This window comes from Thermobia domestica, chromosome 13, assembly GCF_964235325.1.
Source record: "Thermobia domestica chromosome 13, izTheDome1.hap1.1, whole genome shotgun sequence".
NCBI lineage: Eukaryota > Metazoa > Arthropoda > Insecta > Zygentoma > Lepismatidae > Thermobia > Thermobia domestica.
In genome coordinates, this window is record NC_137466.1 from 179,097,202 (window position 1) to 179,118,867 (window position 21,666).

Sequence of the window (21,666 nt, forward strand, 5' to 3'; positions counted from 1 at the left end):
TCATGAGATCCATTGTCTCCACGAGCGTTGTCCATATAATGTTACCTCATGTTATCCTCTTTCTCTTTCTGGGGTCAAAATCCAACATAATTTTTTGCTACTTAATATATTTTTAAAAAGACTGAATTTTTTATTTGTAATGAATCGTCATACTTTTTATTTGTTCAAGCTGAAGATTGTTGTGCGAAAGTTTTGTTTGTTAGAGTATAAGGACCTTATGCAAAGTTGTTCTGATGCGTAATTAGTGCAATACCAAAGAGTTCGACTAACGTATATTTCCTGTACTAGTCAGGCCTTTAGTATGACGCTAATCATACGTCAAAATGACTATGAACAAGGCCCTAAGTGTTTTTCTTACGGTTGATAAGATTTGTCGTCCTTGTATCTCGTACTGTCCCCCCCCCCCTTGAAATAGAGAAACAATATCCTGAATATTGTGTGAAATCTATTTTGACAGTTATGTTTAGAAATAATTAATGAGCCGTTTCATCGTTTGCTTCCTCAGAGCCAAATCGTAATATTAACAAAACGACGCAAAGGTCACGTAATTCATTTTCTTTAATTTTCTGTGTTGCGTGGAAACAAGATACTTCAGAAGGGCCCGTCAACTATCAATTAATAATAGAGAATTATTTTAGGGAAGGATTAGTTAACTACGGCCGACCTTTGTTTCACCAAAAAATTCTCAAATAGGGAACGATACATGAACGGGCGCATTGTCATGGCGAAGCATTCCTGTTGTGTTTATCCACTATTAGGCCGTTTATTTTCATTGCCTCGCAGCAAATGCTACATGAAGATAAAACAAACTTTTTAATAGTTGTTTAATTGTGCGAAACGAACCCTAATGAACTACATTCAGTGAAAAACCTGTTGAATTACGTAATGCAAGATATGTCTTACACATATACAGGGATTGTTGCAGCATTTTGTCTCACTATAGGTCTCTTCCAATTGAAAATAAATTTAACTTAAGGAGGTTTCCACACATCAAAACTTGAAAGCAGTGCAGCTGGTAGTCAAGTTTACATAATGTAATGGAGAAGGGCAAATAAATGCCTTGTCTCGGACGAAGTTAGCAACTGTTTACATAATTTTAAAAGATCCGTTTCTTTCTATACAGACTTCGTATAATGGAAGTTATGTATTGTATATGTGGGAATATTAACTCTAGCTTATTTTTACAAGTATATTAATAAGTAAGGCTTTAATTTCTATGACATCATTGTTTATCATGAGATCTTTTTACATGCTTAATTAAATATAAACATATTTCTGACACCCATGAACAAGAAAATGCTGTTTTTTTTTTTTGGGGGGGGGGGAGAGGGTCATGAATGCCTATTTGAATTTTATTTTTAGCTTTAGTTCATATTTGGACCCAAAGTGATATAAAAACCTATTTTTCGTCGTATCTTGGGTGAGCGTCACTTACTGCGTAGAAATATGTTTGCCAGTACTGGCTACGAAGTTATTTAGAATTCCCCTTCTTAGAAATATTTGGCTTTGTGTAACAGTACTTGAAAGATCCTGTACAGTGAAAGGGGTAACAGTTCTTGACCAGACATATCATTAATTACTTTGATGAGAGAAATTGCCATTTCAGCGTGTCTCTTGTCCTCTTTCTACTGTCTTGCAGTGATACCTGAAGTCCAGTTTATTTGTTGTAGAGTGGTAGATTTTCTTTTGCAGCCCACCCGGAAGGCTTTAAAACATGGTTGAAGAATGTAATACTACAAATTGACAACGATCGGAGATATGACCCCGGGTGAATTTTCCCTTGGTCAACTCCTGAAACAATCACTTGTACTTTTTTATTTATTTAACTGAGCAAAGAAATATTTTCGAGTATGGGGAATATTTTATATTCGTTGGAGGATTTCTCGCCCAAGAGAAACTGACAACACGAAGTCTAGTTTCAAGATGCTTAATGTCAAGCGCTCTAAGTGTCAAATTGTGTAGTTTATATAGTTATATATTAGGTCATATTTTCCCATTTTTAGGACATAAATGCATGCATATTTTCAAAGTTTTTTAGGTAATAGAAATCGTATCCCTACTAATCAGCATTGTTAACGGGAGTTGTGTTTTGTTAAGAGTTGCAAATGATTTGTACTATCTTCAAGTGCCCTTATGCTTTTGTCTTTTCAGCTACCCGCTTCTGAATCTCCCTTTACCAGGCAATGTTCCCCAAGGATTTTTTACTCCTGTTGAAAATTTCACCATTCCTGTTAACAGTTCGTGGGACACTGGCACATCTCAAACAACTGCAGATGGTCTGCCTCCTCGATGGTATAAAGGATATCCAACGTGCTATATTCAGCAGGTAATGTATATAATGTATTTGTCTTCGCAATTCTTGATTTTATATTCATTGTATAGTTATTAAAAATTACTTACCTGTGTGCCTGAGCATTGAAAATAGTCTATAAGATAAAAGTATCGTTCAGTTAATTGGGGGAGAGGGGGTTCCAAAACCAGTGTTTGAATTGACACTTAAAAGTGTTCGAACGTCAGACAGATGAGCCGACTTTGTTTTAATATTTCTATACAATAGCATTTATAATACCATAGTTCTCGCTTTTCTTTTTTCTTGTACTTTCTTCTTTCATCAATAATTTTTCTACAGGAATTTCAGTCTAATAATTTATATTGGAGCACCAAGGTTGTGTGTTCTGTTTCGGAATACATAACTATCTATCTTGACTAGATAGCAAGGTGCAAACGTCTGCTAGTTTGAACATATTCAGTTGCATGTTATAGGTTAAAGCTTTTTGGCAAATCTTATTCCACGATACTTTAAGTTACATCAACCGGCACCCAAGCTGTTCTGTAATCTCTTACAAATAACACAAAGTTACACTCTTCCATTTCATACATAATTTGAGGTTCGACTCCTGGTGATGGCACAGTTTTTGTTATTGGTTCAGCGTAATGAGAAATTGAAGACAACCAGAAATAACATCAATGAGGGCTAATAGGCTAACCTCTTATCATCCAGCTTAAAGCTGTTCTCGATGACCAGCGACTTTTCTGTTCTGTAGTGCCATAGAAGTGTTTGTCTTTTTCATTCTTTCTTTTTCTTACAGCTATAAAAAGAAGATAGATTCCACGATATTTCATAGTTCAGACCACAATAGTCCACCGAAATTGTTCTATGTTAGTAGTTTAACATAAAGACGTGCTAGATCTAAAATACCGTTCAACGTTGTATCTCAGTTATATTTTTTTCAGCATGACGTTTCTTTTTGGCACTGAGACTAGATGAGATGTAGATATTTAATTTAATGTATATCCGAATGAAATTTATTCCGAGCGGAAATCGAACCCATGAATCTTTAATAGAGCGTCAGACGTTATCGTTGATTTTTTTAAAAGCCATATTCCTTTGGATACATCCATTATTCTTATGGCAAAGATCGTTTTGAGCAAAATAAAGTTAAACTCGTGTGCAAAGAGGTCACAAAATAAAAGGATCAATTATTCTCTCCGATAGAAACATGTATATCATGTGCAAGGTGAATTTTAATGACAGTATAATGTCAAATATTGTAGTGCTTTAATAGAAAGAAAAGAGATTTTCATATATTAACAGGCCTCCCGGCTCACTGAACTCTTTCCTCTGGTTCTCCTGACCCGTTATTGAAATTGTATAACTTACGTGTACCTTGAAAATATCCTCCGTGTTGGAACATTCAGTGTACCACCGAACATGAAAGACTATTTCAGAACTTAAAGGATCAAGTTTCCCATTAAAATCATAAATAAATAGAATTTTTCTACTTTTCCTTAGTAAACATTTTGATTACCGTTATAACAGTTTTTGTGTTACTGTGATGTTAGTGCACGATGAACAAGTTCCTCCACTGAATATGGGTGTTCAAATCTTATGAAAATATTACACATTATCTCGTACGGCCCTGAACGCCAGTTATTTGTCTGCGATTGGTCCACCTTTTGTTCCAACTTGCACATGCTTGATGTAATAAATAACGCCGCTTGAATTGCATAATCATTATTTTTATGATACTCTTTATATCTGCCATAAAATTTTATTTCCTGGCTGTAATTTGGATTATATACAACACAGAAATCCGTGAATTCGCTGCGATGTTTGTGTTTTTGTCACGCATTAAGTAATCTGGTGCTGTAAATAACATTTTAGTGATAACTTTTCCAACTGGATGAGTGATGAAAAATAACGAAAAGTTGCAAACTCTTGAAAGTAATATATCAGCTTGACTTTGTTTATAATAATGATTAATTGTTTATTGGTTTAATTCATTTCAAAAAATAGTCATGAGTATTATTTTGTGACAGGTGGTGGTAAAAGCTGCAGTGTCACCATGGACTGAAGATTTAATTTTAACAGATGCATTTCGGGGACCATTGGCTGAAGTTTTCAAGCTTGTTGAAGTCATTGGCAATTATCAAGATGAAACAAAGTGAGTATCCAATATTGCAAAGTGAATATTTCATAGACTTATGTATTTATTTTCTAGTTTCCTTCGATATAATATCCTTAAAACCTAAACGGTCTAAGATCCAATTTTCTATTTTTTTAATGTGCTAAAATTGAGGTGCCTCTTTGATCATTAATATGAGATAATGATGTATATGCCATCCTGTGCATCAACTTGTAAAATATGCATATACTTCTATTATTAACGCATTTGTTATCTTTAATGGCGGGTTTTCGGCTTAAGTTATTTTGACAGCAAAACTTTTCTATCTGTGCGGCCTGTCCACAGTACACAGACTTACAGTGCACTTAGAACTGAAACATACGAGTAACTATTTCCTGTGTGTAGTAGATGTTTACTGTAATGATCGTTGTACTAATATTGGTCTGATGTGATGTGTCACATTTAGATATTGCATAAACGAAATTAACATACCCTGGCCAGTCAAAGTAGTTCCTCTATGCATCTACACACTTTAACCATCTCTTTGCCGACTGAGTCCACGGCGAAGGTACACAGGATTTTATGACGGTAAAGAAATTGTCAAGGTATATTGGACTTCTGAGTCATGAATACGATTTTGTTGCCAAGGAATAATCAAGGAACTGTGCCAGGGGGATTTTTTTGAGGGGGGAGGTACATGTTTAAAATCAAATCTCAGGGTAGAGGTAGTGAATGTAGTAGGAACTGGCAACTCTGTTCCGTTACTAGAAGACGACACTCGTTTTTCGCGCCAGTCCGGATACCGTTATTCAAAACGGCGGACAACAGTGAACGTATATACATACGCAACAGCGTGTAGGTGAAATTTTTATTGAAGGAAGGCATGAAAGCAGCTAAAATTTACAGAAAACTTCAGTCACAATACAATGATGACACAGTCGCAGTAAGACAATTTAATGGTGCAAGCACTTCAAAGATGACCAAGCTTCTTTGAGGGAATTGTTGAATGGCTATGAATAACGTAAAATCACTTTTCTTCATTGACTTAAAAGTAAAAGGTTTTTTTCTTCGCGTTTTTGATTAGAATGTAGGATGTTCAAACAAGTACAGGTTGGAGTTTGCTATTTAATGTATGGAAAATGTTCATTGTGACTGATTTTGTAACATGAAAATCGGAACATGAAATAATATACGTACAATAACATGCTTTATTGTAATTTTTGTTTTGTTCGTCAAATTTCCATATAAAAGTATCGCGTTTCTTACTAACCCACTCACTGTATGGCCTATGAAACCCGGAAGTTCAATGCCACGTTTACAAAAGCTCTCCATTGACTTATGTCCTTAGCCAGCAGAATCCAATTTCAACTTTCCATTTCTATTTCTGCGAGATCCATTTTAATATTGCCCTCCTGTCTACACAAAATAATTCAATTAAGTTTTTCGATTGAATTTCCAGTTAAAATATTGAAAACGTTTCTGCTTTCTTCCTTTCTGGCCACATTACCTGCTGCACTGAACCTGCTAGACTTGATGACTAACAGTGTTTGGTAAACGATATAAATTATGCAGTTTTACGTTATTTTCGTATGCTGTTCCAAATTTCTGTCCATCTTGGTTCTGAATATTCGCCTCAGGATTTTATTCTCAAGTATTTTCAGTCTGCGTTTGTCCTTCAAAGCAACCATGTTTCGCAAACATACAGCACAGCAGGCATAATTATCACTTTATATATTTTAAACTTCAAGTTCTTCGACAGAATTCGCAAAAACAAAAGAGTTTGAACTGAAAGGTAACATAAATTCCCTGTTTTGAGTCTACATTTGAGTTTTTTGGTGCATATGGTTTTGGTCTACTAATGTTGGTCCTAGATATTTAAAAGTATCCCCTTCGTCGAGAGTATTATTTATTACTTCTAGAGGTAATGTGTTATAAATAAATAAATAAATAAATAAAGTGTTACCATTATATGTGGCTGTCATTTTTCCACGATTTTGTAGCTCCGAAACAATATTTTTTGGACATCTTTAGTTTTCAGCTAATCAAAACAAGATTTATAGCACAGGTAGGGAACGTCTAGATTATCATATAGTGAAAAGAAACCGAATTTCGGGAAGCTTGGATGTTTAGCTGATTTGGTTTCAAGGCCATTAAATTTCATAATATGTTGAGAGTTTCAATACAACTTATAACGTTTGTACAATATGAGGGTTTATTTATTTATTGGAAACTAGATGCAAATCCCATACGACAGAGATACCTTGTAATTGATAATTGTTACTGTATTATTATTTGATGGTGTCACAATCTTATCTTGCATCTTTTCAATATAGTTTTCTTTGGATATTCAGCAATAGCAGATTCATATAATTATCTAAATCTTGGAAATTTTGCCATATTGTGTAAACACGAGAGACTTTTATAGTTTCTTTAAAGTTTTAGGCATTTTATTCTTCTTAATGTTGATTTTTATTTGAGTTATAAAATGTTGCCATAGATTCGCCTACTACATCATTCTTTGTTTTTTATTTTTATATTTCTTCAGTAGTTCAGTTGTTTAAGAGAAACCAATCTCTAAAACACACTTTTTTACATGCATGACTTCATAAGTATAGGTCGATTGAGAGGTATTGAGCAAATAATACTGTCAAGGTTCTTACAAATCTGGAAAACAGGGAAAAGTCAGGGAAAGTGAAACGAAGGTCAAATGTCGGGGAAAAGTCAGGGAAAATGGTGCTTAACCTGGCAGTCTAGGAAAATTGGCGATTTTTCTCAGGAAATGAAACTATTGTCCGTCTTATCTGTTTGTTAATATTAGCCAATAATTCAGTCATTATTTGTTGAAAGAAGCACTACAAATAAATGATTTTCGTTGAGTTTTAGGAGTTGTATTTATAGTATGTAAACTTTTAAGTAAAGTAGTTACTATTTCATGTACAGTTGTACACAATATTATTTCTAATATTAAAAATGAAATTTATGAAGATACTTTGATTTGTTACACTTCACATTTCTTTCTGTTGGGAACATAATAGTGTAGAAGTACTGTTAAGTAAATGAGGGTAATTTGCTACTACTCTATGGTTTTACACACTGTAATAGACTGTAAACATATTTTTAGAATATGTGATAAAATTTAAATGACGATGTCCAATGAAGAAGATAGAAATTAAAAGTAATCTATAAGCCCCAACAAATGTAGATATAGGATTCGTGTCAAAAAAATGTATTAAGAAGCTAAAAGATATCAAGGAAGTAGACAAGTGCAATTTCTTCAAGAGATTTTCAAAAATTTTTGATAGGCACTACTGAATAAATACCCGAAAAATGTCCTCTTAGATATCCTCTTACTCGTGCCATTTCATGCCTTAATCCTGAGATTATCTCCCATAAACCTAAAATTGTCCGGATAAGGATGACGAAGTGCTTGGAAATACTCCATCAGTCGTCTCGTCTCGATGATGTTAAAGCAGATTTAGTTCAGAAAGAGCTCAAACTTTTCTTCAGCAGTCTAAAAGTGTGTTGGCGTCTTATTATAATTTAGATGGAGCAAAACAAATCTTGATGAGTTTTATAAATCAGTTCTAAGTGGCAGAAGTGAATTCAAACACTTGTGGAGTGTTGTGAAAATGACATGGATTATTTCATATGGAAATGCAAATGTAGAGTCTGGTATTTCTAGTAACAAAAGTTTATTGGTAGAAAATTTGCAAGAGACCTGCAGTAGCCCAACGACAACTAGTAGATAATTTGGCCTACATAGGTGGAATTAGATGTCTCAATTCTTCAGATCCAAAACTCTTAACTTGTGTAAAAGTTGGAGAAAACATATTTTTCGGCTTTGGAAGAAAAGAGAAAAGAGAGAAAATGAGAGGTCTCAGGCAGTACTTAAACGGAGGAAAATGGGTAAATTAAAAGAACTTAAAAAAAGGAGAGATGAAAGAAAGAGAAGAGAGAAAAAACAATGATTGGAATCAGAAGAAATTGAAAGTGAAATCAAAATTTTAAAGCAGTCAAATTAAGTAACCGAAACAAGTAATCATAGCTATTATTGTTAAGAACGTTTAAGTAGTGTTCCTACTTACTTAATATGATTTAAGTTCTTTTTATCTTTTAATATGTTATACAATATGTATAATATAATAAATTTATGTTTTATTGTGATAACAATTAGGATCTATTGCAATAACTAAAAAAAAAATCGGTACAAGAAATAGAGGTTAGGGAATTGGCATGGGCAGCTGTAATGTCCGCTCCTCATAACTTACATTATGTTAAACTTTCATTTTTGCGTTTGAGGGGAAAAATTCACAATTTGCATTCTCACAGTTGCATATACATTTACACATTATTGTGAAAAGTTTCTTATTGTTTTATTTTCTCATTTTATTGAATTCGATGAGAAGTTCCATTAAAGCATTGTTTTTTCGTTTGTTTACTAAATTTTTAGGAGCGCGTCTTATTTTCTTCGAAATTAATAGAAGCAATTTGTTGACAATTTTTTAAAAAAAAATTCTTAAGTTACAGCTGCTAATTGGGGAGAAGGTGGTCATTTTTTTAAAAAGAAATTTAACGTTAATGTGTAATATTATCTGAAGATATCTTATAAAGTTTCTTCACTAGCTCAAATAGCAATTCTTTGGTTAGCTTACACTGGTTTGCTTGTCAACTATCATTAGCCTGTTGTATGTCTCTGTGTCTACTGTATAGTGTTGCGAACGGAAAGTTGCTGATCTTTCGCAGCACACAGGTTGAGAATCACTAGTCTAAGCCTTTACTTAGCTTTTACAGGCATTCATCAGCAGTACGCCATTATCTTCTTAAATGTCGCGGGTCAGAGAAAATGGTTGGTCTTGCACCTGGAAATCAGGGGAAAGTCAGGGAAAATGATAAAAGTAATTTTGTAAGCACCCTGTACTGTGCGAGACTTAAAATAAATTAAGAGATTGTAAAGTGTGTGTAAAGTATAATTATTATGTTATAAAACGTATATTATGCTTATCACCATTTTATCATGCGTACCTAGTGTGTCTCCAGCTGCAAAACTATCTAATTCGTTTCTTGCCTGCTCAAATTATGTATTTTTTTTAAAAGTCAGATATGTTGCCCACGAGACGAAACGGGAAGAGAAATAAGATTTTCTCATCTCGTCTCGTAAATTTTTGTAGAAGTCTCGTCTCGATTCTCGAAGAACACTTTCTCGTCTCCTTTTGTAAAATTTTATATAAAATTTACGTCCTGATTTTCTTCTTAATTCCGTGTACAAGTTATCAGATTCCTTCCGTGTTACAGACAGTCGACGAAGAGTGTGGTACAACAACATGTAAACTATATTTATTTGAGTGTATTGTGTAATTGGCTTTGCATATCTTTATTGCTCTTCATTGTGATTGAATGTTGATAAATGCACTTCACTGTGTTCATAAATCACTTTATCAATGTACAGTTTTCTACTATGAATAATGCAATACTAAAACAGTAATTGAGATCTAAGATGGGGAGAAGTATTTAATTTTGTAAAATGTCAAGTAAAATTGTCATCTACTATCCATTTCATAAAGATAGGCCCCTGACTTCGCGGTGCTGCCGTGACGTCCAGTCAAAACTTATATTTCAATGTCGTACCTCGTTGGAATTGCTGGAATGTTGTCTTTTCAATACTTAAGACATAAAAATTTTCTTTGTACTATGTAGTGAGAAAAAAATAAAAATTAATGAAAAAGTGCGTATTTTTTCGTACTTTTTTGGTAGATCAATGTTTATAGAGCTATATCTCAGAAAAGAGATCACGTGAAATAATTTCCTGTGTATAATATGTAGATGCATCCATTAACTATAAGTTGTGAAAAGTTCAATTTTCATCACTTGATATTTTTTGTGTAATTAAAACAAATGTGGGTGGCACAATCAAACGACGCTCTGATCTCCTTTACCATGGTAGGTAGAGAAACGAACAAAACACTGTTCGAAAATTTGGAAGTCTAGTGTTCGAAATATTTGGAACTATTAATAAAAAAGGGTTTGGTTGGTAGAGTATTTATTTATTTTTTTTTAATGTTTACTTCAACATATTCTCTGCGTTAAGCGGTGAGCCATGTTGCAGCCCAATCTTTAAATTCCCCGCGCTTATATGAAGAAATAGCATACAGTAAATGGAAGTGCGGCAACGCTGTCGTGCAGTGTTGTCGCGTTCAGGAAGCTTGTAGCGCGAAGCCTACTTCGAAAGAATGTAATAGGAAAAGTATTTATTATAACCTTTCACAACATCATAAAAATATTAATGCATGTACACTCATGTCCGAAATTATTGTCGCATGTCTATAAATATGTTATTGTAGGAATATAATTTGATAACGAATTCGCCTGGTATTTCTTATAATGTTAGTATGTGTATAATCGGCAAAGACATGTAGGCTATGTGGAAAATTTCGTGTCAAAAGAGCAGTAAATAAGAACAATAAAACGAAACTAAAATTTTCTTATCCATTTAGCAACATTTTGTTTTACTCATGCTAATTTTCGTATTCTTTTCCTATGAAATTTACCACAAATATACATTTCCCGACTCTACATATAGTATCAGTATTAAAAGTACCCTGCAAAATCATTATCAAATTATATTGTTACAAGAAGACAGATATAAGTATGCGACAATAATTTTGGACATGAGTGTACACATCTCAATGTAATCGAAATAAAACGTTGAAGTAACACATCCAAAAACTCATCTCTTACTTCATTCACTTTCGTCATGGCTTTGTTGACTCATCGCTGCTCTTGCTATCTTCCCTAATATTTATAAACAATGGCTCCATTTCTACCTCAAGATCTATCAGTATACACACTCTCCAGCTTACGAACATGTTAAAGGTTAAAAAGAAATGTACTGTAGCCTTGGCAATCACATGTTCACCCAAGTTCTGCGATCAATTCCCCTGCCGAATGTACAGTAACACAGAATGGGTCCTTTGTTTTCTTTCAACGAAAGAAAACAATGCAATGAGTAGGTGACGAGGGCTGTATTTGCGTCTAATCACGTCGCACTGATTAAGTCTTCAACACTTCCCTTCGGTTCGTAGGCGTCAGAAACTTACACACGCACTCATATCATATGGGTTCATTGCAATGAGACGGACGAATGGGCATTTATATTTTCGTGAGTATATCTTGTGCTTTTTGATTTAAAAAAATGGATATTCCTTCACGAGCGGCGGTATTACAAAAAGAAGAGGCAAAATGTTTAGCGATAATGAAATTGCAGAACTGATGAATGACTCCGACTCAGACGGTTATGAATTAGTAATTAATAGTAAGGACATTGATTATTCTGTGCTCAGTGGCGTATCCGGGAGCGAACAGGATAGTAACTCTGTTTCAAGTAAACCTGAGGCTGCGCCGAAAAAAAAAAAAAACGCATCATTCCTATTCAAAGGCAGATTCTAATGTAGCTTGGAGCTCTTAGATCTGAAAACAGATTTTCTGTGAAGCGTAAACTCAATATTACATATAATAAACTTTGTGCGTGTTTTTGTTTCTGTGCAAGTGTATTTTGCACTGGGTGCAATAAGTGAAGAACTGACAAAAAGCAACAAATTTTCGAGGACCATCACATGCAAATCCAAACAAGATAAGAGTTCGCTTTTCTAATTTTGAATACTTGGTACATTTACTGTATATTCTGTTAATTTCTAAGAAATTGGTTTAAAATCTGTGGAGACATTACATTTTAAAAATATCTCTAAATAGTGCCGGACGGTGTGCGTGACAAGTTTAAATACCCGTCCGGCTGAGAGTGTATACGCGTCAGGAAAATGTGGCAACGTAGCACTCCGTATAAACTGCGATAGCGAAGGGTGCAAAGCAGAGAAAATCATAATGTCATATTTGTGATTGTTTATCTTTTAAAACAAGTCAAAACCGTTTGGTTGAAAAAGCTACTTTAAGATCTTTCTAAAAGTTTTTTCAGATTGTTAATACACCGCAGCAATTCAGAGATAATGATGTCTCACTTTTTGCTGAATAACAAGAAAATTACTGCGTGTTGAGTAATGAAATTTTCAGAACTTGCAGGTAATATATGCATCTACATATCGTGCACAGGAAATTATTTCATGTTATCTCCTTTCCGAGATATAGTCCTATAAACATTGATTTACCAAAAAAGTACGAAAAAATACGCACTTTTTCATTAATTTCTATTTTTTTCTCATTATACAGTACAAAGAAAATTTGTATGTCTTAAGTATTGAAAAGACAACATTCCAACAATTCCAACGAGGTACGACAATGCAGTATAAGTTTTGACTGGACGTCACAGCAGCACCTCGAAGTCAGGGGCCTATCTTTATGAAATGGATAGTAAATGTATAACACGATTGTTGGGTAAGCGATCATATTACAATCATGTATTTCAAATTTGTTTTCCACTGAGGAAAACTTACTTTAATATCTACGTGCTTACTACTTACGTACTGAACAATACTTATATGTCGAGGGAGACCAGTTGCTTATTTGATTTTTTTAAGAAGCCAGATGTAGATATACACGGAAAATGTACACTTAACATATTGAAATCCAGTACTGTAAATAAATCGATTTTGTTTCATTTTACTTGTATCCGAATATTGTTCAGAATCTGTAGACAAACTTATTTTTGTTTTTACAACATGTTTTGCAGTTCTAAAACTATGAGTCATATGTGCATGCATGTGGAATCTTCCATGATGAAGCCATCTAAGAAATTGGTGCTGCCGGAATTCAATTGCCTGATCCTGTCGCCCGCCAATCTATGGCAGCAAAACAAAGAAACATTTCAAGAGGACTCAAACTTACTTAGTACAATAATTGGCTATCAGGTGAGACACTCAACAATATGCGTCTTTATTTTTCTTAGCTAATACTGTAAGCAGGGCGTGAAAAATCTTGCTTGCAAGCACTAGCCAGCCAACTACTAGTCAGATCATTTTCCAGTCACAGTGTTTAAATCACCTTGCGACACAGTAAACATATCAATACATTTTTTTTTTATTTTGTCTATTGGTGGTGGTGGTGCATTGCAATATTACATTTTTTATTTGTTTTGTGGAATAAAACACGTTTTTGATTGATCGGACTTTACTCGCCAAATGCAACAAAGTACTCGCTACTGGCGAGCAGGCGAGTGAAGCCGTGACAATAAGGAAAGACTCCCAAGCAAAATACAAGTAGATTACCTTATAATTGTTTTATGGTCTAATAATAAAGTTCAGCACACTACCCAACTGAGAGGTTGAAAATCCCTTTCCAAGTGAAAGGCTGTTCCAATCAAGTTTTTTTCGTGTGCGTGATAATTTGTATTCTTTTGTTCATTATAATACTAAAAGCTTGTTAAAAATTAGGGTAAAGAAAATAGTAATAGATGACTAGAAATTTCACTAAAGTTTCACCCATTTAAAATAAAGTAAAAATATTTTTCTTTAAGCTTTTGGTTTTGTCCTCTTTTCTTGCTTAAAAACAACAATAAGAGGGAACAGAATGGAACCATCAAGGAACGGGAAAGAACTTAACCAGAGTGAAGGAACACTGCGCTAACATCTGTGTGTTTCAGTTTTATTTTATTATTATTATTATTATTATTATTATTATTATTTAGTAATATAATAATAATAATAATAATAATAATAATAATAATAATAATAATAATAATGTTATTATTATCTGTCATCATCATCAAACTTTTTTTTATTTTTAAAATTTTTTTTTTATAGTTTGTGTACGAAATGTAATGGTGTTAAGTTTAACAGCTGTTAATGTAGATTCTTATGTTTTCAGAATATCCAGAAGGGAAAAATCAGCGTAGCGGAAATTCTCTTCGGAATGACCATGAAAGATACCGGCATCAAGAGATATCCAGTGAGAACGAGACAGAGGATCCTTCATTATGCCATAACCATTGCCCTGAAGCAGTATGATGTAGAGTAAGCAAACAGTTATAACTAAGGTTAAAAGAAATATGATTAGAAGAATAAAGGCAGTCGTTATGTGGGTGTCAATTTTCGATAGTGTTTGGATTAGTCATAAAAATATATTATATCTTCTTCAATTATGAAAAAGAATACACTGAGCATAGAGGGATGTACATTTTCTTTTGTTGTGTGAAGCTTGTATTTAGAAATATTCAGTAGGAGACGTCCATGTAAGTCAGTCATAAAATTTAGTAATTACTTGACCGTCTTTTTCTGATATTTTCTTTCGTTATGTGCTTCTCCATACTCACTCGGTCTTCTTGATCTGCTATAATTTTGAGCACATAGCAGCAAAACTTGCTTGAGATGGAATATGACGGGACATTTTATTCTCAATTTTTTTAGTGTTAACGTATCACGAATATACGGTATATATTAATGAGAGCCGAAGCTTCTCTATGAATCAAAGTGGGTTCGCGGGTTAAATCACAAATAAAGTTGCGCATTGGTGCAAGACTATTCCTAATAATTACGTTTAGTTCAAATTTAGTTTAGTGATTTATTAATTTATTCAACGTATATGGTACAGATATTTATTCTAATATTTATTTTTTTTTTATTTTTCAGGTTTATCGACGGACTGAGAAAGAAACTGGTTTCGTTGTATCCTCTTCATACCCAAAATGAAACTTTAGATTCCAAAGAAATATTTCATATTTATTTTCCAGCTCATTGGAACTGGCGTGAATTCCTACCGTTAATAATTATATATTGTATACTATTTTTGTACATATATTTTTCTGTAAGAAAAATAGAGCTTGTAAAATCAAAATTTGGAATGGCATTTAGTGCAGTTGTAACTGTGGTTGCGTCCTTGTGTATGTCCGTGGGGCTGTGTTTCTTCTTCGGGCTTACTCTGTCCATGAACGGGAAGGAAATTTTCCCATACTTAGTGGTGATTGTCGGATTGGAGAATGTACTTGTGATTACGAAGTCTGTTGTATCCACTCCAACACATTTGGATGTGAAGATTCGAATTGCTCAAGGACTTAGTCGGGAAGGATGGAGTATAACAAAGAACTTGTTAACGGAAGTGACCATTTTGACTGTGGGATTCTTCACCTTTGTACCTGCTATTCAGGAATTTTGTATATTTGCTGTCGTAGGACTTCTTTCAGATTTCTTTCTCCAAATGTTCTTCTTCACTACAGTATTAGCGATCGATATTCGTAGAATGGAAATGTCTGATTCCCCTCGACAACAAGGAATTCGAAATGGGAGCCCAAAGAACAATGCCTTGTTTCGATCTCCCGTCTCAGGACCAGGGACAAGAATTGTCCGATCAAAGTCGCAGCCGGGACTAAATGGTATGACCCAAAATTACCCAGCGAACATTGTTGCTCCTTTGTGTAACTCCCCAGTGTTAGTGAAACTGCCAAAACGGTTAAGATTTTTGCACTTTTGGGCAAGAACTAGAATTTTTCAGAGAGCTTTTATGGTGTCTATGGTTGTGTGGATAGTGATTATTATATATAATTCTGGAATTGTGCAGCGGTTATCATACGTTAGTGAAGAAAGTAGTGATATTGTGAATGAAACGACGTTTGACAACGCCGAATTGAAATCGTACATTTCGTCGCTTAATCTAACTGATAGTGTTTCTGATGGAAGGTTAGATCTAAAGGCCTTAACTTCTATTATTAGTGACAGTGATGCAAGTGTAACTGTGAAGCCCTCAGTACTTGTAGAGGATACAAAACAAGCATTTGAAGACGTTGCTAAGTTGAAGCATGGTGACTACGAACCATGGAGGCGGATATCCTACTACCATTGGCCAACTATATTTAGCATGTATAATATATCGATTGCTGGAAGCTACATAAGCATTTTGCCTCCGATTTCTCTCTCTATAGCTGTGAAACCAGAAATTGCCATAAATCTCAGGAATCCTAATGAAAGAGGGACTATAGCCCAGTTTCAATGGCAGGCGCTGGCTGCAGCTTTGGATCCTTTGGACTTCGCAGGTTAGTAAATAATCCAGTATAGCAGGTACACGTTTGTGTTTCTGCAATTAATACCTAGGTATTGTACTTCTTATGTATTTATATACAGGGTTTTCATAAAGTATGGACGGATTTAATTCGCTTATAATTTACGTAAAAATGCTCATATTGAAATCAAATAAAGTGCAAACGGTAGCGGAAGGATTAAATTTTTACCTGTAATCTGCACCAGCTCAGTTCATTCACCGTCACACCTCCAACTGGGCGCCATTTACGTCCACACATTTGCGTAGGCGTGGGCTGTTGATGATTCTTTCCCTTACCCTGCTCACTGTTGCAGGCGATGTTGGCGGCCTCCCACTTCGAGGACGGTCCAGGACGCTTCCTGACTACCAAGAACTTAGCAAGCCACTCTCAGCTTACAACTTACTTTTAACAGTCAACATTGAAACAACAATGAAAACAACAATGGATGGAATTTGGTAAGAAACTGACCCTTGCCTTCCCTCTCCCTCTCTCAACGTGTTCAGAGTTGCCGCTTATCTAACAGTGTTGCCAACTAAAAATTTAATCCTTCCGCTACCGTTTGCACTTTATTTGATTTCATTATGAGCATTTTTATGAAAATTATAAGCAAATTAAATCCGTCCAGACTTTATGAAAACCCTGTATTTGTTTATGAAAACCAGTGCTAGTATTCGACTTGATTCTGTGTTTGTCCGTCGTAGCTGATTTTGGTGAAATTTGATATATCCCTTCCTCCCACTTGCAGAAATAATCCTATTGTTTGGGGTTACAATCCATGAAGTATAATGGGGTTAAGGAGAGGACAAAATCCACCCCGTGTAGTAAGTTTATACATGTACATGCAAGAGAATTTTCCAGTATAAACCATCGATTATGATGAAACTAAATGTATATTTTCTGTATGGCGTTGGAAATATCTTCACAGCTTGAGGTTAAAATCTGCCAAGAATAAAAGTGTGAATTCGCCTCTCTCCCCTCCAATTAAAAAAAAAAAAAAAAAATGTTACACTATAATTTTCGTTAAAAATGTTTGTTTTTGACGTAATATGGTCGTACACTTTCTTTGAGACTTTCCAGTTATCTTCTATACAAGGAGTTATTATTATTATTATTATTATTTTAATGTAGTGGATTTACTTTCTTGACACCCATCGCTCCCGAACTCTGAGTTCTACTATATATTTTCTAAAATTCATTCGGTTTTGATACAATATATGTTTTCTTTGACTCTTCCGCATCCCTAGTGCTTGAAGTTAAAATCAGTCAAGAAGGAGTGGTGAATTCACTTCCCTTATGTGGGATGGATCACTCCCCTTCCCCCAAATTAAAAAAAAAAAAATGTTCCATAATAATTTTCGTTACAACTGTTCGATTTTGATGTAATGTGTTATATAATTTCTTTTAAGGCTTCAAAATCATTCACTTGCATGAAGCGAAAATGAGTAAAGAATGAAGTAGTGCCCCCTCCGTTTTATAATTTTTATTTATTTTTATTTTACTTTTTATTTGAGTTCAGAGTTCCATGATAACTTACTTAAACTCTTTCAATTTTGAAACAATATTATGTATATTTTATTTCACAATTTTCCGTAATCTCCTGTCAAGAATGAGCAGTGAACATAGCCTCCTAATGTGGTATGGGTTAGTCTTCACTCTCCGATTAAAAAATAACATCAAGATATCTTTCGTAAAAATATTAATTTTCATGGCATATGGTACGTACTTTTTGAGGCTTCATAATCGTTTTCACTACTTAGATTTAAAATTAAGAACGAGATAGTGAATTTCCTCCTCCCAGGTTGAAAAATATGTGTTCTATGATAACTTTCGTAAATAATATTCGATTTTAACACAATGTGATGTATGTATGTATCGAGGTTTACATGTAATTTCCACTCCTCCAGTTGAAAATAATCAAATATCAGGATTCACGTACCTTTCTCCCCTCCTCCAGGTTTAAATAAAAGTTCTCTGAATCTTTTAGTAAAAAATACAGTTTTCCCCGATTTTATATTACATATTTTTCTAAATACTTACTAAGCACACTCGGATTTCTTTATAGAACATTTTGTGTTTTTTTCGAGCATTAAAGACTTACTCCTGCAATTTGGGATTGAAATTAGTAAGAGGAAAGATGGCTTGTTTCAACAGTGCACAGTATCACTATTTATTTACTTATTTAAAAGCTGCACACTTAGGTTTGTAGTTAAGAATTACCATCTATCCCGAATAAGGCAGGAAATCCCGAATTCGAAGAAATAGTTTAGCCTCCCGAATTACGCCTAAAAGGGAAGCATAATCTGGAGGAACGCCAAATTATTCAAAACACTTACAAAATATGCGACAGAAATTCTTAGTGACATTCGTCGATGTGTTTCTATCGCTCAAATGTTTCCTGTTGGCAGCATTAAAATCACCGCTAATAATGTTATTCTATGACCGGTTCAGTGCTGAAGTTGTAACTTCTGTTGAACTTAGCCTTCAACAAGTTGACACTGTGAGTTTCTTGTTTCGTATGTTGTTGGTTTAAATTTTTATTCAACAATGTATATATTTCTTTCTATTATTCATAGTAAATAGTTCCATGTACAAATTTGGGCATAAGGAACCAGCCATCTGCACATGTTAATAAATGTGTCCCGCTTTATGCTGACCGAAAGGTGGCAACCAACCATACTTGTAGTAAGTTACCAATTTGTTGTTATTGCAAACGTACATATTAATAATACCAATGTTACCAATATGAGTGGAGTCCATTTCAAAGCAATAAGGTTTTTTGCTTATTATTATTCATTTTCTTTTTCTTTTCTTTTCTTTTTTTTTTTTTAATTCGGCATTAAGCTATATTTGTCTTCGACCCACCTAATTTGCCTAATACTTCATATTTCCTTCCATTGTAGATCATACATCACAGTTTTATGTGATTAGGCATATTAATTACCGAATATTCTAATAGTTCTATTTTATTACAGATAATGAAGTCAAAGGTTCTACAACTCCATCCACACGACACAAGCAATGGGGCTCGGAGGTGCCTTTTGTTCCGTCGTCGCCTATGGAACTTTTCTTAACAGCTGTCCTGTGTGTGATCAGTGTTGTGTTTTTAGCTTATATGATGGTTGTGTTTTATCGCTGTGTATGTACAAAAAACTATCCGGAATGGAGAGCAAGTTGGACCGGAGAGGTTGAAGGTCAGAATCAAGATGGGTCCACTCAGGTTAGTGCTGTTTATGTATTGTATTTAAATGTATCTGGTTTAGGTGCTCAATGTAATTGCGTATTGGATACCTTAACATATGTTCACTTCGCTGCGAACTTAAGCTTAATAACAATTTGTCACAGCGAGCAGCCTAACCACTGACTTCCTTGTACGTAATGAATGCACGACGATGGCTGGGTACATTCGTCCTACAATCACTACGTGCCGTGATTATCAGCACGTTCGGAATGAATTAACAAGTTAATTATTATATTCGCTCAATCTTTACTAAATAATATCGATCAGTCATCCCACAGCCGTCTGAAGGACTATACGTACTGCACTGTCAAAGATGTTAATTGTCAAATTACAGAATTAATGCTATTACGTTAAATAAAATGCTAAAATGCATGCACTACACACGTTAATAATATTTTCGTTCAAGCTAAACTACTGTTACACTGAAATGATAAGTTATCAATAATATATATATATGAACACCACATGTTACCAACTACAATAAACACTATTTAATATTTTCAAATATTATTGAGCTTTCTTAACAACATTAGACCTTTTTGTTGAACTGTCACTTCTGTAGAATACTATAATGAAATGACGAGTAGCCTTTAAAAACTTTTAAACTCGGAATTCTTTAAATAAATGATCACTTTAATTCTTTGTATTATTTCAAGATATCGCACTTGTGTCTATGTCAGTGCTCTCAATTCACTTAAATAAGGATAGATTCAACTTACAGTAACGGCTGGTGACAGGTAGGTAATTCACTAAAGATAGAGGGGATAACGCAATTACTGCATTGCCTTTTCGCGACAGAACTGCACCAAAAAAATAAATAAATAAAATAAAAAAAATCCAGGTTGTTAACATGTAACATTCGTCCAATGGTAAATTGACTGTTTTAGGCTGGATTACTTCTCACAAGCATTGATACGCGTAAATCACTTGTCATAACGTATAAAGAGTAATATCTCCTTAAATGGGCTTAAAAACACAACTGACAGTTCCTTCGACACTTGTCTACGTGGTTTCCAAGAAAAATGTCCGTTTTAGTTTAGGAAATAACATTTCTATTTCACTGTTCAACGTTTTAAAATAGGAACTATTAAAAATAGAAATTCAGATCTAATGTTGTTCCCCTGTCTTGTTATATTAAATCACACGCGCAATTTTTTTGCAGCACGGAGAAAATTACTACACCATGTTTGTTCTGTTAGGTGGGGACCGAAAGAGTGTTTTGCAGGGTTTAGCGTCAGTTCCCAGTTAAGGTGTTCTACAGAAGCGATTATTCACTGACACTGTCCATGAAAATGATTGGTTATTGCGGATTCACCTGATCTCAAGCCCTGCAAAACTTTAGAATGGAAATTAAACAGATGGTTTGTTCTTATGGGCAAGAATAGTCAAAACCAATAGTTCCTTTGTTCAAACGAAAAACACGGGTGGGAATTACACAGTTTTTAGTTTTCCAGAAGGAAAAATCGAAGTTTTGAGAATGTTCTTTCCTATTGAAGAATATTATAGAATGTTAATAAAGAAATATATTTTAAAACTTACGTTAATTAATCGCAGAAATTCTATGTCCATACTGTCGGTTTCATACCCATTCTCGTAAACATTACATTTTCCGTCAGTACACCACAATTTCTAAAAAGTGGAATATTAAGGTTTATATTGTGTAATAATCAATGTCCCTTTTCAGTTGTATGCTATATTGTTAATGTAGACCGCTTAAAAAGCGGAGCTCCATTAATAAGTGTAATGGAGAGAAAAGTTGCAAGATTCATGAGCATTAGAAAGAGAAGACTTAATAACTTTTCATTTGCAGGGTACTCGCCTTGTTGTTTTTTATAGTGTTACATATACTTAAAATATACATTAGAAAAAAAAATAAATAAATAAACGTCGAATTTTCGCTTACTTCTGCCAACGCTGTGAACATCAGTAAGAAGAAAATGTTACTGAAAACCTAGGCGCTCTGAAAACCCGCTTTGGAAGCTTCAAAATATTTGTTTTTACAAGTATTAATATGTTTCTACTACCTGTGCAATGAATTCCAGTTCATC

At 34.2% G+C, this 21,666-nt stretch overlaps 1 protein-coding gene across 1 annotated transcript in view; it reads left to right on the forward strand.

Moving 5' to 3' along the window:
- The window catches only part of SCAP (SREBP cleavage activating protein), a 441,101-nt gene that overhangs the window by 393,376 nt on the left and 26,059 nt on the right, over nucleotides 1-21,666 (forward strand). The window contains exons 4-9 of the mRNA XM_081736987.1: nucleotides 2,152-2,326; nucleotides 4,321-4,445; nucleotides 13,084-13,261; nucleotides 14,217-14,362; nucleotides 14,978-16,374; nucleotides 19,353-19,597. Of these exons, the coding sequence (XP_081593113.1) occupies nucleotides 2,152-2,326; nucleotides 4,321-4,445; nucleotides 13,084-13,261; nucleotides 14,217-14,362; nucleotides 14,978-16,374; nucleotides 19,353-19,597 (2,266 nt within the window). The remainder of the gene's footprint in view (nucleotides 1-2,151; nucleotides 2,327-4,320; nucleotides 4,446-13,083; nucleotides 13,262-14,216; nucleotides 14,363-14,977; nucleotides 16,375-19,352; nucleotides 19,598-21,666) is intronic.